The 14,250-nt window shown below is 36.4% G+C and overlaps 1 protein-coding gene across 4 annotated transcripts in view; it reads right to left on the bottom strand.

Annotated features, from left to right (window-relative positions):
* Positions 1–14,250, bottom strand: part of FLNA (filamin A) — a 186,389-nt gene that overhangs the window by 36,524 nt on the left and 135,615 nt on the right. For 2 of the 4 annotated variants that reach the window (XM_053695961.1, XM_053695962.1), the window contains 8 exons: positions 11,265–11,512; positions 8,494–8,583; positions 6,436–6,538; positions 5,759–5,899; positions 4,082–4,210; positions 3,819–3,992; positions 2,467–2,628; positions 2,058–2,261 (listed from right to left, as the gene is read on the bottom strand). In XM_053695961.1, the coding sequence (XP_053551936.1) occupies positions 2,058–2,261; positions 2,467–2,628; positions 3,819–3,992; positions 4,082–4,210; positions 5,759–5,899; positions 6,436–6,538; positions 8,494–8,583; positions 11,265–11,512 (1,251 nt within the window). The remainder of the gene's footprint in view (positions 1–2,057; positions 2,262–2,466; positions 2,629–3,818; positions 3,993–4,081; positions 4,211–5,758; positions 5,900–6,435; positions 6,539–8,493; positions 8,584–11,264; positions 11,513–14,250) is intronic. The other 2 variants (XM_053695964.1, XM_053695963.1) reach the window with 1 other exon arrangement.

Below are 14,250 nucleotides of genomic sequence, written 5' to 3'. Positions count from 1 at the left end.
TTAAACGTCTAGAAGGAGTAAATAAATTACCCAAATTATTCCATTCCCTGGAAATTACTTCAGAAATAGCATCAGGGAGATAAAACACTTCTGGAATAACTACAGGAGATTTAAAAACCTTATTTAAACGTTTACATTTAGTATCAAGAGGACCAGAATCCTCTATTTCTAATGCAAATAACACTTCTTTAAGTAAAGAACGAATAAATTCCATCTTGAACAAATACAAAGATTTATCAGCATCAACCTCTGAGACAGAAACCTCAGAACCAGAAGAACCATTATCAGTATCAGACTGATGATGTTCATTTAAAAATTCATCTGAAAAAAAGAGAAGTTTTAAAAGACTTTTATGTATACTAGAAGGAAAAATAACAGACATAGCCTTCTTAATGGATTTAAAAAATAAAATCTCTTATGTTATCAGGAACACTCTGAAAATTAGATGTTGACGGAACAGCAACAGGTAATGTAACAGTACTAAAGGAAATTTTATCTGCATTAATAAGTTTGACATGACATGCAATACAAATAACAGCTGGAGAAACAGATACCAAAAGTTTATAGCAGATACACTTAGCTTGGTAGCTCCAGCATTGTGCAGTGATTTTCCTGAAGTATCTTCTGACTCAGTTGCAACGTGGAACATCTTGCAATATGTAAAAGAAAAAAACATATAAAGCAAAATTGATCAAATTCCTTAAATGACAGTTTCAGGAATGGGAAAAAATGCCAAAGAACAAGCTTCTAGCAACCAGAAGCAATAAAAAATGAGACTTAAATAATGTGGAGACAAAAGTGACGCCCATATTTTTTCGCGCCAAATAAGACGCCCACATTATTTGGCGCCTAAATGCTTTTTGGCGCCAAAAATGACGCCACATCCGGAACGCCGACATTTTTGGCGCAAAATAACGTCAAAGAATGACGCAACTTCCGGCGACACGTATGACGCCGGAAACGGAAATAGAATTTTTGCGCCAAAAAAGTCCGCGCCAAGAATGACGCAATAAAATGAAGCATTTTCAGCCCCCGCGAGCCTAACAGCCCACAGGGAAAAAGTCAAATTTTAAGGTAAAAAATGTTAAATTAAAATGCATTATCCCAAATATGAAACTGACTGTCTGAAAAATAAGGAAAGTTGAACATTCTGAGTCAAGGCAAATAAATGTTTGAATACATATATTTAGAACTTTATAAACAAAGTGCCCAACCATAGCTAGGAGTGTCACAGAAAATAAGACTTACTTACCCCAGGACACTCATCTACATATAGCAGATAGCCAAACCAGTACTGAAACGAGAATCAGCAGAGGTAATGGTATATATAAGAGTATATCGTCGATCTGAAAAGGGAGGTAAGAGATGAATCTCTACGACCGATAACAGAGAACCTATGAAATAGACCCCTTAGAAGGAGATCACTGCATTCAAATAGGCAATACTCTCCTCACATCCCTCTGACATTCACTGCACGCTGAGAGGAAAACCGGGCTCCAACTTGCTGCGGAGCGCATATCAACGTAGAATCTAGCACAAACTTACTTCACCACCTCCATCGGAGGCAAAGTTTGTAAAACTGAATTGTGGGTGTGGTGAGGGGTGTATTTATAGGCATTTTAAGGTTTGGGAAACTTTGCCCCTCCTGGTAGGAATGTATATCCCATACGTCACTAGCTCATGGACTCTTGCTAATTACATGAAAGAAAGAAAAGTAATTAAAGGAAATTTTGAAATTTGTCACAATATCTACTGAGCATTTGAAAGTCAATGTGAGCATTATTGTAATTGGCGTTATTACGTATTTACGGATTATGCAATTCTACTGTATATAATAGTCCATTAACACGATTCATTCTTGCGGTTATACACACACAAGAGTTAATAAAATGTTCTAAGTGTAGGAAAGGTCATCACAAATTCGTATGCGTTACAAGACAATGCCTAAAACAATTAAAGAAAGCGCCAGTTTGCATCTCTTGCACCACATTCAAATTTCAGCAACTTCAATATAAAAATTAATTTTGACAAAATAAAATGGTGTACAAGATTCATACCTGCTTCTCTTGTATCAATGATGAATTCAGAGGGCTCAAAGGTTCTGCCTTCGGTGAGGCCTTGGCCAGATACTACCACCCTGCTGGCATCCCCAATTTCTGATTGGCTAATCATCACAGTAATAGGACTATTTGGGATGTGCAGACCATTTTTCTTAATGCTAACTATATGCTCGCCGGTCTCCTTGGGAACAAATGAGATTCCTGTAGGGATAGATTTAGATGGAAAAACAGAACTTTTACCATGGTGGGATTTCTGGATACTCGCACACTACTTACCAAAAGGTTTTCCATACAGTAGACACAAGTAGGTGTACAACAAAAATGTAGTATAGCTAAAGTAGATTTTAGGCTTCCACTGTCCTAGATTCAATAAAACATGTAAAAAAAAAAATTATATTTATCTTACCAATGTGTCCATTTCGCAGTCTCTTAAGGAGGCATGGTTCTTCCCTGCCAGAAGGTGATGCAATGGTTGCAGTTAACTGACTCAAGTCAGTTTCAGTAATGTTCAGGGGGATATCTGCGGCAGATCCGACCTTCAAGTGTGACATTCGCATCGTCTCATCTCCTACAAAACAATTGATAGTCTCCACATCATGTTCTTAAAGGACAGTAACGGCAAAATAAAGCTTTGATGATTTAGATAGCTTGTAAATGTTAAACTTTCCAATATACTCCGATTAAATTTGCTTTGTTTTCTTGGTATCCTTTGTTGAAGAGTAAATCTAGGGTAGGCTGATAGCTCAGGAGTGTACACGTTTTTAGCAATGTATAGCAGTGGTTGGAACTATCTATAACATTACTATAGACAATGTTACAAACACTGTTGCCCAATGGCTAGGCACTTGCACGCTCCTGAGCTCAGTTAGGATTACTCAAATTATAAATCAAGCGAACTAAGCTAAATTAATAGAAGTAAATTGGAAAGTTTTTTTTACAACTTCATGATCTATCCAATACATTTAAGTTTGAATGTTGTAGCCTTATACATTATACACAATTTTTCTTTGCATAAATGTTTTGTAGATGATCCATTTATATAGCCCATACAGGTTTTTAAATGTATACTTTTGCTTATTTTTAAATAACATTGCTCTGATTTTCAGACTCCTAACCAAGCCCCAAAATTTTAGGAGAATACCGAGGTATTCCTACTCCAGCTTGCTCCTGTTTGTGTAAAGGAGTCTTCATATGCAGAGGGAGTGGGGAGTGTGTTATTTCCCACTTAAAGTGGGTGTTCTAGCTAGCTTTTTCTTCAGAGCTAAACTGGGAGCTTTAAGTTTTTAAACTGTTTTATACTAGATTTTATATCAGTATCTGTGCATATTCTTCTTTATAGTAGTGTCTTACATGCAGTTATATGAAAATTGGTGTTTACTGTCCCTTTAAAGGGACAGTAAAGTCAAAATTAAAAAAGGGACATGACATTTTCTCACGATTCAGATAGAGAATACACTTTAAAAAAAGGTTTTCGAGTTAATTCTATTATCATATTTGCATCATTCTCATGATGTTCTTTGTTGAGTTAGCATGCACATGACAGGAAACAGTGCTGCCATCTAATGTCCTTGCTAAAGTATAACATTGTAACAAAATCCTGTTGAAGAAATGCCTGAACGTTCCTTCCTGCTTTTCAACAAAGGTTAAGAAAATAAAATGCAATAGATTGGAAAGTTGTTTAAAAACTATAGATTCTATCGGAATCACAAAAGTCCCTTTAAATGTGTAGAAAGCGGCTAAGACTTTTCTTGCACATACCTGTGATCTTTGCAACAAATGGACTGCCAGGAATGTGTTTGTTATTGTATTTCACAAGGATGCTATAGTCTCCAGGAAGCACAGGAAGGTACGATACTGTACAAGTCCCATCCTGGTTATCAGTACAGCTGATCTCTGCCTTAGAAGGACCTTCGATTGCCAGTGACAATCCACCTAAAATGAGAAGACCTTCACGTCAAGAAAGTAGTTCAAACCATAGATTTTTGGGGAATTTTTTTTACCCATGATTCTTCAGACTTTACCTTCCCCAGCATCCTTAGTGTTCACAGTGAAGACTGCTGGTTTATGCACAGTACCGTGTATCAGTCCTGGACCATAAGCAGTAACGTGTCCGCTATTCACGTAATCAACATAGAACTGCAGAGGGCTCCCTAAAAATCAAACAGGTCGGTCAAATCATCATCCGGATATAACCACAAAGCTGTACATATTACAGTCACTTAGTCATTTTTTTTAATCTAGTGTGTTTTTTTTTTTTTAAATAAAGTTTTAAGGCTTTAAACAGTGAGATACAATTCAAACAAGGTATTCACAACATTTCGCCAATATAGTTCCAGAAGGTGCAATTGTGGGATATGCAGTCTCTTTATGTTGAGTAAAATTCAGTCTATAATGCAGTTCATTATACAGGATGGTTGGAATATCATAGCAAATGCTTCCAATTCCATAAGTGGTGCTATGTTTTATTACAGTCAATCAACAGAATAAGGTTTAAATAATATCAATGGGTTCATTGACATTTAATGGTAAAAAAAATGTTAGTTCCCAAAAAAGAAAGGAACATAAGAGTATTAGGGATAGTGACATCAAGATGGAATGTCTAGGCGCAGTGATGGAGAACCTTGGCATGCCAGATGTTTCAGAACTACATTTCCCATGATGCTTAGGCACTCAGTCTAATGGAGCATCATGGGAAATGTAGTTTTGAAACATCTGGAGGGCCAAGGTTCAACATCACTGGTCTAGGGTCTCCTGGGTAGAGAGAAAGCGGAAAGGGGATAAACCCCCCATATTATAACAAAGTCTTTCATGATAGGTAGTTGTATTGAAAACCCAAATCACTTTATGAAGGATTTTACTCCCAAACCAGATGGAAGTTCAACTAAATCATTGACTTGAGAACCATAAGATTTCATAGATTGTAGGTTCAGTAGAAGTGATTGGACTTTCCTATCCCTTTAAAAGTTAAAGTAAACTTGCATGAATCAGTCATTTTAAGACACTTAAATTCACATATTCAGATGTGCTTCATTCTCTTGGTATCCTTGTTGAAAAAGAATACGCACATATCCTACACTAGTGGGAGCAAGCTGATTGGTGCCTGCACACATTATGTTCTATCCAAATCATGAAAGAAAATGTTGATGTTTCCTGTCCTTTTAATCTATACCAGTACAGTATTTACAAAGGTAGTGTTAAATGAATTTATTTGCAGTTATTAGTTATAGCCCGTAGGGGGCTTATTTAGCAGGGTTAGCCTTGAGAAGTCAGTAGGGTGTACTTGAAGTAGAAATTGCTCAATTTTCAGAGCTAAATTATATGAAAAGGAAGCAAAACAAATAATGAACATGTACTGCAGAATTGTTTCATTATGCACAACTAAACACTTTATACACAAATTAATGGATTTACTGTCCCTTTAAATTCAGAGATGCACCATGCTAATGAAGTTCCTATTGGGAAGAATCATTTGTGTACATAGTATTAGTGAAAGGCAATGCAATGCATATATTTTAGGCAGCTACAGTAAGAAAGGGCATTTCTATTCTCCAGATCACATTGTGGATGGTTCACTATTAAGCAAATAGTCTAGAGTTTTTTTGTTTGTTTTTAATAAAAACATTTAAATAAGGTCCCATCGTTTACATTTTTTAATTAGCTTCAGGCTCAGTTAAGGTGTATCATATGCAGAAGCCTACCTGGGATATGCATACTGTCATACTTAATGTCCATCTCGTGCAGACCTGCTTCTGTAGGTGCGTATCTCACGGTTACGGTTCCATCTTTGTTATCAGTAATGTCAGGCCGGGCTACTTTACCAGATGGCATACGAACCTCCCCTAAAAAGAAGCAGCAAAACAGATTTGGTTAGGTCTGCTTAAAAAAGGAACCCAGTTTTTTTTTAAAGATTTAGATAAGGCATAAAAAAAAAACCTTAACTTTCCAATTTTCGTCTATAATCAAATTTGCTTCATTCTCTTTGTATCCTTGGTTGAAAAGGTAGGCTCAGGAGCTAGCTGCCAACTGGTTACGGCACATGTATACCTCTATAATAGGCTTACCAATGTGTTCAGCTAACTCAGCGGCGCATTGTTGCTCCTTCAACAAAGTATACTAAGAGAACGAAGCTAAATAGGAGGTCAATTGGAAAGATGTTAAAAACTATGCTTTATCTGAATCATGATAGAAAAATAAAAAAAGAAGAACTACTAATGTACTGTAACAATTTCATTATTCTTAGAGAAGCACAGAGTTATTTTGGAATAACACAACGTCCTGAACCTTTCGGAACCCTAAATAGATTTCAGGAAATTAAATGCAAGCGACTAACGTTCTGCAAGACCTTAAAGTAAATTACAATCATCACACCGGTTACCTGTGATCTCTCCTTTTTTTATTGTAAATGGAATGACTAGGTCAAAAGGTCTTAGTCCTGCAACATCCAGTCCGTTCACACCCATCAGTGGACGGTCAGTGGCCTAAAATAAAAAAAGTGAACAGTACAACTGAGCAGACTTCTATTAAGGGCAACAATAACAACTGCATGCTTTAATGGAGAAGAACACAACTCCTCTGCATGTATTTATGCGCGGCGCATTTAGTTAGGGGTCAAAAACTGTTGCTCTGTATTAGTGTCTACCAAGGACACACAAAAAAAGTTAAATATGTAACTAAAAATTCCATAAAATTTAAAATGAAACTGCACATTTGCACACAACTGATACATAGGTATCCAGTGCTCACCGATTGGTAGATTAAAAGAAAAAAAAAAAAAAAAACGCACCTAAATACATACTTAGAACATTTTTGAGTACAACATCCTTTTAAAAGCCTTTACGCCTTACAGTCGCAAATAGGGGACTAAACAACTCATTTCTAATTTAAATAGTCTTTTTAAAGTACACACAGAGAAGTTTGCGTTGAGGAAGGAAAAAAAAAAAAAAAAAAAAAAAAGGGGGGAACAATAAAAAGGTCTTTGCAGTTAGTTTATCCAAATACTTGGCAAACCTGGAAACGAACTCTGCAAGAGACCACAACAAAAGATCAATGAAAAAACACTGAACACTGGATGATAAAACAAAAGGAAGCAGCGGAACTCCTTTTGTTACAGATGTGGTGGTGACATTATGGAAAATGTACAAATGGGGAAAAAAAACAAAAAGGAAGTATCAGACTTTATGAAGAATGGGAAGATGGCAGACATCTGGAATTTAAGAATGGACAGACATGGACACCACAAAACCCACCCTCCTCCCTAAAATTTGTCAGCCATTGCAGACCGAGGGAAACTAACCCCAGTGCATTATGGGTAAGGAAGGAAGTTACTTGGAATTCACAATTTCATAGCAAAAAAAAGCAAGCAGGTGCTTATGTGAAACAGGCCAATAAGATTTCACCACAGCTGTGTTAGGCTAGGTGATAGAACACACTAAATATATCCACCTACAGCTGCAACACTAAATCCACCTACAGCTGCAACACTAAATCTACTTACAGCTGCAGTATTTTTTAAATATAGCACACGTGCCTTCCCTGAGCAAATACATGCTGGGGCAGGGAGATGCATAAAAACCACACACTAAGCAAGTCTTACATTAAGGGATAGAAAGGACAAAACTGAAATGTGCATGTTTGCAATTCAATTTTAAATAGAAGCATTTTTGCAATACACTTCTATTAGCAAAAAGGTTTCTAGTAACTGTTTATCAGTAGCATACGCACATATGCTGCGAGGACCCGTGCACCCCTATTCACGGTTGTGTGTATTGTGTTTCTGAAGACTTAATTTGTGTCATGCTGACTGAGAAGGTGTAGGGTTTGAATAATAGTGCACAGACCCCAACATATGTGCGTATGCCGCTGGGGGGCACCCAATACAGATTTCAGTTTAGACCTTTTTATCTTTTTAAGCAAACCTACTCACTAAATTAAGTCACTAAGCACTTCAGAAATACAGTATTAAAGGGACATGAAACCCAAAAATGTTCTTATGATTCACACAGATAATAGAATTTTAAACAATCCAACTTACTTTTAGTTAAGTAGTTTGCTTTATTCTTTAGATATCCTTTGTTGAAGAAATAGCAATGCAAGCCAATCACACTAGGCATCTATGTGCAACCACTGATCCTATTTTTCAACCAAGGATATCAAGTATGAAGCAAATTATATAATAGAAGATACTTGGAAAGTTGTTTAAAATTGCATGCTCTTAAACATGAAAGAAACAAATTGTTATTTCATGTCCCTTTCACTTTAGTGAACAAAAATATTTTACAGATGCAGTTGAACAGTTAGAACAGGCAGAGATGAAAACAAGCAGGAATTTGTGAAGCAATCTAGAGTGTTGAATTCCAGGGTTCTTTCTCAATCCCCTAATGCACCAGAAAGTTTTTTCCACCATGTGTTACAATTACTGGTAAAGGTAAAATACCCAGGGTTGTTGAATGCCCGGGTATGCGTAAGGTGGGGCTAATTGCTGCGGAACCATCTGCTGCGGTATCATTTGTTCGCCGTCCAAAGCCTGTGTTGAAGGTGCAAGCAAATATTAGTTTGTTACACAACGGGGAGCGCCATACTATGACGATAGGCATTGACATTAAAATACATACAAAGAAGGTTAACACAGTAAACATACCCTCCAACCACTTAATAAAAATATAGATAGGTTTAAAATCTAGTTGGGTTATCTGGAATGTTCTAGATCAGGGGTCATCAGGTTTTGGAAATAAATTTCCCATGATGCTCAGCCAGCATTTCAGCTGAGCATCATGGGAACTGTAGTTTCAAAACCTCAGGAGGGCCACAATTGATGACCCCAGTTCTAGATCAGTTTTTCAAACCTGTCCTCGGGCCTCCCCAACAGGCCAGATATTTAGGATTACCTAGGGTGAGAGCAGATCAGTTCATCAGGTTTACCACTAATTTCACCTGTGTTCTAGTTCAGATATCCTCAAAATCTGGCCTGTTAGGGAGGCGTTAGGACAGGTTTGAAAACCAACTGTTCTAGATCAATTACTTCTGACCCATGTTTAGCATCTGAGCTACAGTAGAGGTGATAGTCCGTAATAACTGGTTACTGGGCTACAGATTCATTTAAAATTAATCATTAGTGCGCCTTTGAAGTCAGGACAAAGAGCATTTTTTAAGATCAGGATTTAAAAAAGGGACAGTAAAGTCAAAATTAAACTCAAATGTATGACATTTTTAACAACTTCCCAATTTATTTATATCAATTTTTCTTAGTTCTGTTTACTTTGTTAAAGAGTAATCCTAGATGAGCTCAGGAGCGGTCACATGTCTAGCTATCTGGCAGTAGTGTTAACGGTGTATACCATGCATAAATATTGTTGCAAACACGTGCACGCTCCTGAGCTCACCTAGGATTACAATCAAGATCAAAGGAGCGACTAATATACAAGGCTAAGGATATATACTTAATTGTTTACATTTATTTACCCAACAAATAGATAGTTAAAAATGAATACAAGTAAAAACATGGATCCATGTGGTTAATATCTAGTTAGGACAATACAGTACAATAGTCCTGTATGTTCAAATGTCAAATTGATAGTCCAACTGTGATTGTCCAATTTTGGGATGGTCTTCCTAATCCAATAAATAAGGATAGATGACAGTGAGTCCTTGAGGAATAGTGAGTTCCTTCCCAGAGTTAGTGGGAAATGTGAAATTGTTCAAAAATGTTGAATTTTTTTTTAAAAAAAAAATGTGAAAAAGTGTTAAAAAATCAAAAGTTAAAAATTAAAATTTGTGTAAAAAATATATCCATAAAAACTGAGTAGTTTGTGAAAACCCAAAAATGTGTTATTGAAAATATATATTTGTAATTTATGTCCGTGAAAACCAAAAATTAATTGATAATGTAATAATCCTTCTTGGTGTAGGATTACACTTTACCAAAGGATACCATGAGAACTAAAGCAAAATCGATAGAAATTATTTGAAAGTAGTTAAAAAAGCCAGGTTGTATCCAACACATTTAAAAAATTTGCTTGGATCCCGTGAAATTCTGCATTGAAGAGATACCTAAGTAGGCATCTGCAGCACTACATGACAGGAAATGGTGCTGCCCTTTAGTGCTCTAGCAAATGTATAACATTCTTGCAAAGCAGCTGCCATATAGTGCACCAGAAATGGGTCAGCTCCTAAGCTTACATCCCTGCTTTTTAAACAAAAGTTACATGGAACAAAGAAAAATGAATAGAAGTAAATAGTGATATTTCAGATGGAGTTGCGCTTTAACGCGCGTTGTAATGGAGAGCTGAAATACCCCGCACTCCGGCCGCCCACTTCAAAAGTATTTTTGTGAGCTATTTGAATTTCAGAGCTACATTACAAAGTTACAGCGCATCTTCATTACAACTGATGAATTAAACTCCACATGAAATATTGCTAACATTCCACATCTGTTTATACAAAGGGTGAGAGTTTACATACACTTTAAGGAACTACTAGACAAATATACAGGCTGGTTTTTGTAGCCATTTCTGTATTTTGTTAGTGTTTTAATTCCCTTAATTTTATAACTAACAGTTTAAAAAGGCACTTACACAGCATAAAGGCTCCTTAACAGTCCTTGAAATTGCCACAAAAAGTCATCATGTCAGACTGAAGACTTACTCAGTCGGTCTAATAAGTTTAGGGCTGTAATGCACTATGCAGCTAAGCCTTCTACATTTTCATATACTGCAAACAGCAGTGCAGTGTTGTTAGGCTTACATGCTCTAATTAGAGCAGGTTATTTTTTTTACTATTATGGCCCTTTAATTTTCAAAGGGGTTAAACACCGGGAAAAAAAAAAAAAAAATATAGCACTGCTGGCCCTTGAGCAGAAAACACAGCTGAGCCAATCAGCAGTGCTGTGTAACTAGCACTGCTGATTGGATCAGAGGTGGTTCACACTCAGGGCCAGCAGTGCTCTGCAGGGATTTAAATACAGTAGTACAGTATCGATTGTTCAAGAAAAAAAAAAAAAAAAGAAGCTATAATTCGTTACAGCATATACATTTTAACCTATTATGGCCTTTTAAAAGCTCTTTATTAACAGAACCTCGACAGTTTAAAATAGCCATTTTGTATGAAACCGTGTGTAAGAAAAAAATATGCTGCTGTAGCAAATACAGACATAGGTAATTAAACAATTAAAAAAATTGATTAAAATAATAAAACCGGACATTTACTTACCATGACCTGGAATGGGCTGTTTGGAATATGCTCCCCACCAAAACGCACACATATTACATATTTGCCAGGTTGGGGAGCAGTGTAGAAGATGTCAAAGGTACCATCTTCATTCTCAACAACATCTACGTCCACCTCGGTACCATCTGGCGTGCACACTGTACAGGTCACTTTACCCTTCCCAGCAGCCTTTGCATCAACTGTAATTACAGTCTCTTCCCCAATCTGAATAGTGGGACCGACGCCATCACCTGTTATTACGCAAAACAAAAAAAACAAACAAAAAAAAAAACATGCAGTAAAGTGAACCCAATTACATCAAATCTCAATATTCATAGACAGATATTGTTCTGTAGCAGGCTCAGTACTCAGGAAATTTTTATTTTTATGCAGCAAGGCTGAATTCTCTTCAATTTAATCAAAATCTGTTTTTGCCAATATATTCGGTTTTACATTCTAAAGAAAAGAAAAGATAGAAAGGCAAGTTTTGCTCTCTAAAGTGGGGTTCCCTACATTTATGTTATGAAGGAGAGAAGCATACACTATAGCACTACATGACATGAAAGTTTGTTGCATTTATACTTTAAAATTTAGATTTTGCCTTAAGTTTTATTACATTTAAAGCTTTGTACTTTCAATTGTGTTTTGATGCATTCCGATTATATTACGCAGTGTGTTTTGGAAAGATATATTTTCAAAGCACAATTAGAATTTGTACTTTACATAATCCTCACTGTTTGCTTTATTATCTTGGTATCCTTAGTTGAAAAGCAAACCTAGGTAGGCTCAAGATCAGATATGCATTACTGGGAGCTAGCTGCTGATTGGTGGCTGCAGACAAATGATTCTTCTCACTGGTTCTTCAGATGTGTTTAGCCAACTCCCAGTAGTGCATTGCTGGCCCTTTAACAAAAGATACTAAGAATGAAACAAATTTAAGACAAATTTTCAAAGTACTTACAAATTACATGCTGTATATGAATCATAAAAATATTTTTGGGTTTCGTGTCCCTTTAAGCTAGTAAACAGGCTAAAATGTAGTGAAATAATTTGTTTAAAGGGAGACATATATATATTTTTTTTTATTTTTTATTTTAGGTTACAAACCCATTCCCCAGCTTTGCACAACCAATATTGTTATAATTTCTAACTTCTGCATGACTATATGTCACTAAGGCTTAAAGATACTGATCCACTTTGATAAAAACTTTAATGGCATGAATGCTTTACGCAAGTTACTAGATGTGCTGAGGTTTAGAACCACCTAATATATTTGCTACGTTAGAGTGCAATATACGTGGCCAAAATCCGCTCCATCCGTGCACAAAAATTAAATAAAAATAAATCTTGACAGATTTCGGCTTCATACGTATAAAATAGGATTTAAAGGTACATGAAACAAAAAATGATTCAGAAACAAGAGAACAAAACAAATGAAATAGAAGTAAATTGGAAAGTTGTTTAAAATCACATGCTCTAAACAACGAAAGAGCATGCAATTTTAAACAAATTTCTAATACTATTAATGTCTTTGTTCCTTGTTATCGTTTGTTGAAAAGCAGAGACAAGCTCAGGAGACTGCCCATGACTGGAGAATTTTTGCAAGAGCAAAAAAAAAAAAAAGTGCTCCAGACCCCTACCTAGGTATCTCTCCAACAAACAATACCAGGAGAACGAAGTACATTTTATTAGAATAGTTAAATTAGAAGCTTTTTTGAAACTATATGCTCTGTCTGAATCCCAAAATTTGAGCTTCATATCCCTTTAAGTAATTTTGATAACTTTTGTGATGTCTTATTCCCACTCCTTTCGTTGCATGAGGAATTTATAGAATCAGTGGATCCATATACTGTTAATATGCTGTGTAAGCAATAATGAAAAGGCCATTTCAACCAGGAACACGTGATTGCTATCAAAGGGTTTCACTTCAAAAAGGCCTGTTTTCATTGGTGGAAAGGGTAAAACGCGCGTTGCACTGTTGGCCACGCCTATGATAACAGCGAGCCTGGATTTCTCTATGCCTATGGCTGGCAGGATTACATACACATTGGAGCCTGGTTTTGGAGGATTTGAGCCTACACAAATGCTGAGTTGGTGAAGAACAGTCCAGTAAGTTGTTCCAGAAAGACCTCTTTGGGAGGACCTTATTTGCCTGCTGTTGGTGAGGGAATTTCTACAGTTCAGTGGGTTTTGATAACATTAGGTTACATAGTCTATATAAACCGGTCTGTGAGAACTGGTTTACTGATCTATTTGCACAGATTTGTGTTACAGTTTTTACACGTGTTACTCCAGTGCCGAAAGGCACTGCCTGCAGCCATATTCTGCATGCGTTTCTCAGACTAATACACTAGCTTTTTATTTGCATAAATGTTTTGAAGCTGATCCATTTATATAGCCCATCTGGAAGTGTTTATTGTAACAATGTATATAGTTTTGCTTATTTCTTTTAAAAATAAACAAAAACATTGTGCTTAGTTTCAGATGTATATTGAAGTCTACAGATTCTTGCTTGCTCCTGTTTGTGTAATAGGTATTCTCATATGCAGGGGAGGGTCCACTGCTTTCTCAGCCCCTTTTTCAGTGGGTAAAAAAAAAAAATCTAAATCGTTCCATAACGAATCAGGAAGGCGGCAGCTGCAAGTTACATTTGTCCATTTTTAAGAGCCGCAATTACTCTTCTGACAGCGCAACAGATCTGTGCAAATCCAGATCTGTGTTGCACTTTAAATAATTGAGGCTCCAAAAAGCCAAAATGTAGCTTGTGGCCGCTTTCTTCCAGAATGGACATATGTAAATTTTCCCTTTTTTCCCAATATTGGAGATCCAGACTTTTGAGCACACATTTTTTTCAACAGAAAAACATAGCCCTTAATCGTTTCTTTGGTGAAACCTACAGTGATAAAAAGATCTCATTGGTAGAGCTAATTAAATTTCCTGAGGCACTGAGGACCACATGAACATTGTTGCACATGCATCGCGCAAGCAG

This window comes from Bombina bombina, chromosome 12 (assembly GCF_027579735.1).
Source record: "Bombina bombina isolate aBomBom1 chromosome 12, aBomBom1.pri, whole genome shotgun sequence".
In the NCBI taxonomy this organism is placed as follows: domain Eukaryota; kingdom Metazoa; phylum Chordata; class Amphibia; order Anura; family Bombinatoridae; genus Bombina; species Bombina bombina.
This window is presented reverse-complemented; position numbering and strand designations above follow the sequence as displayed.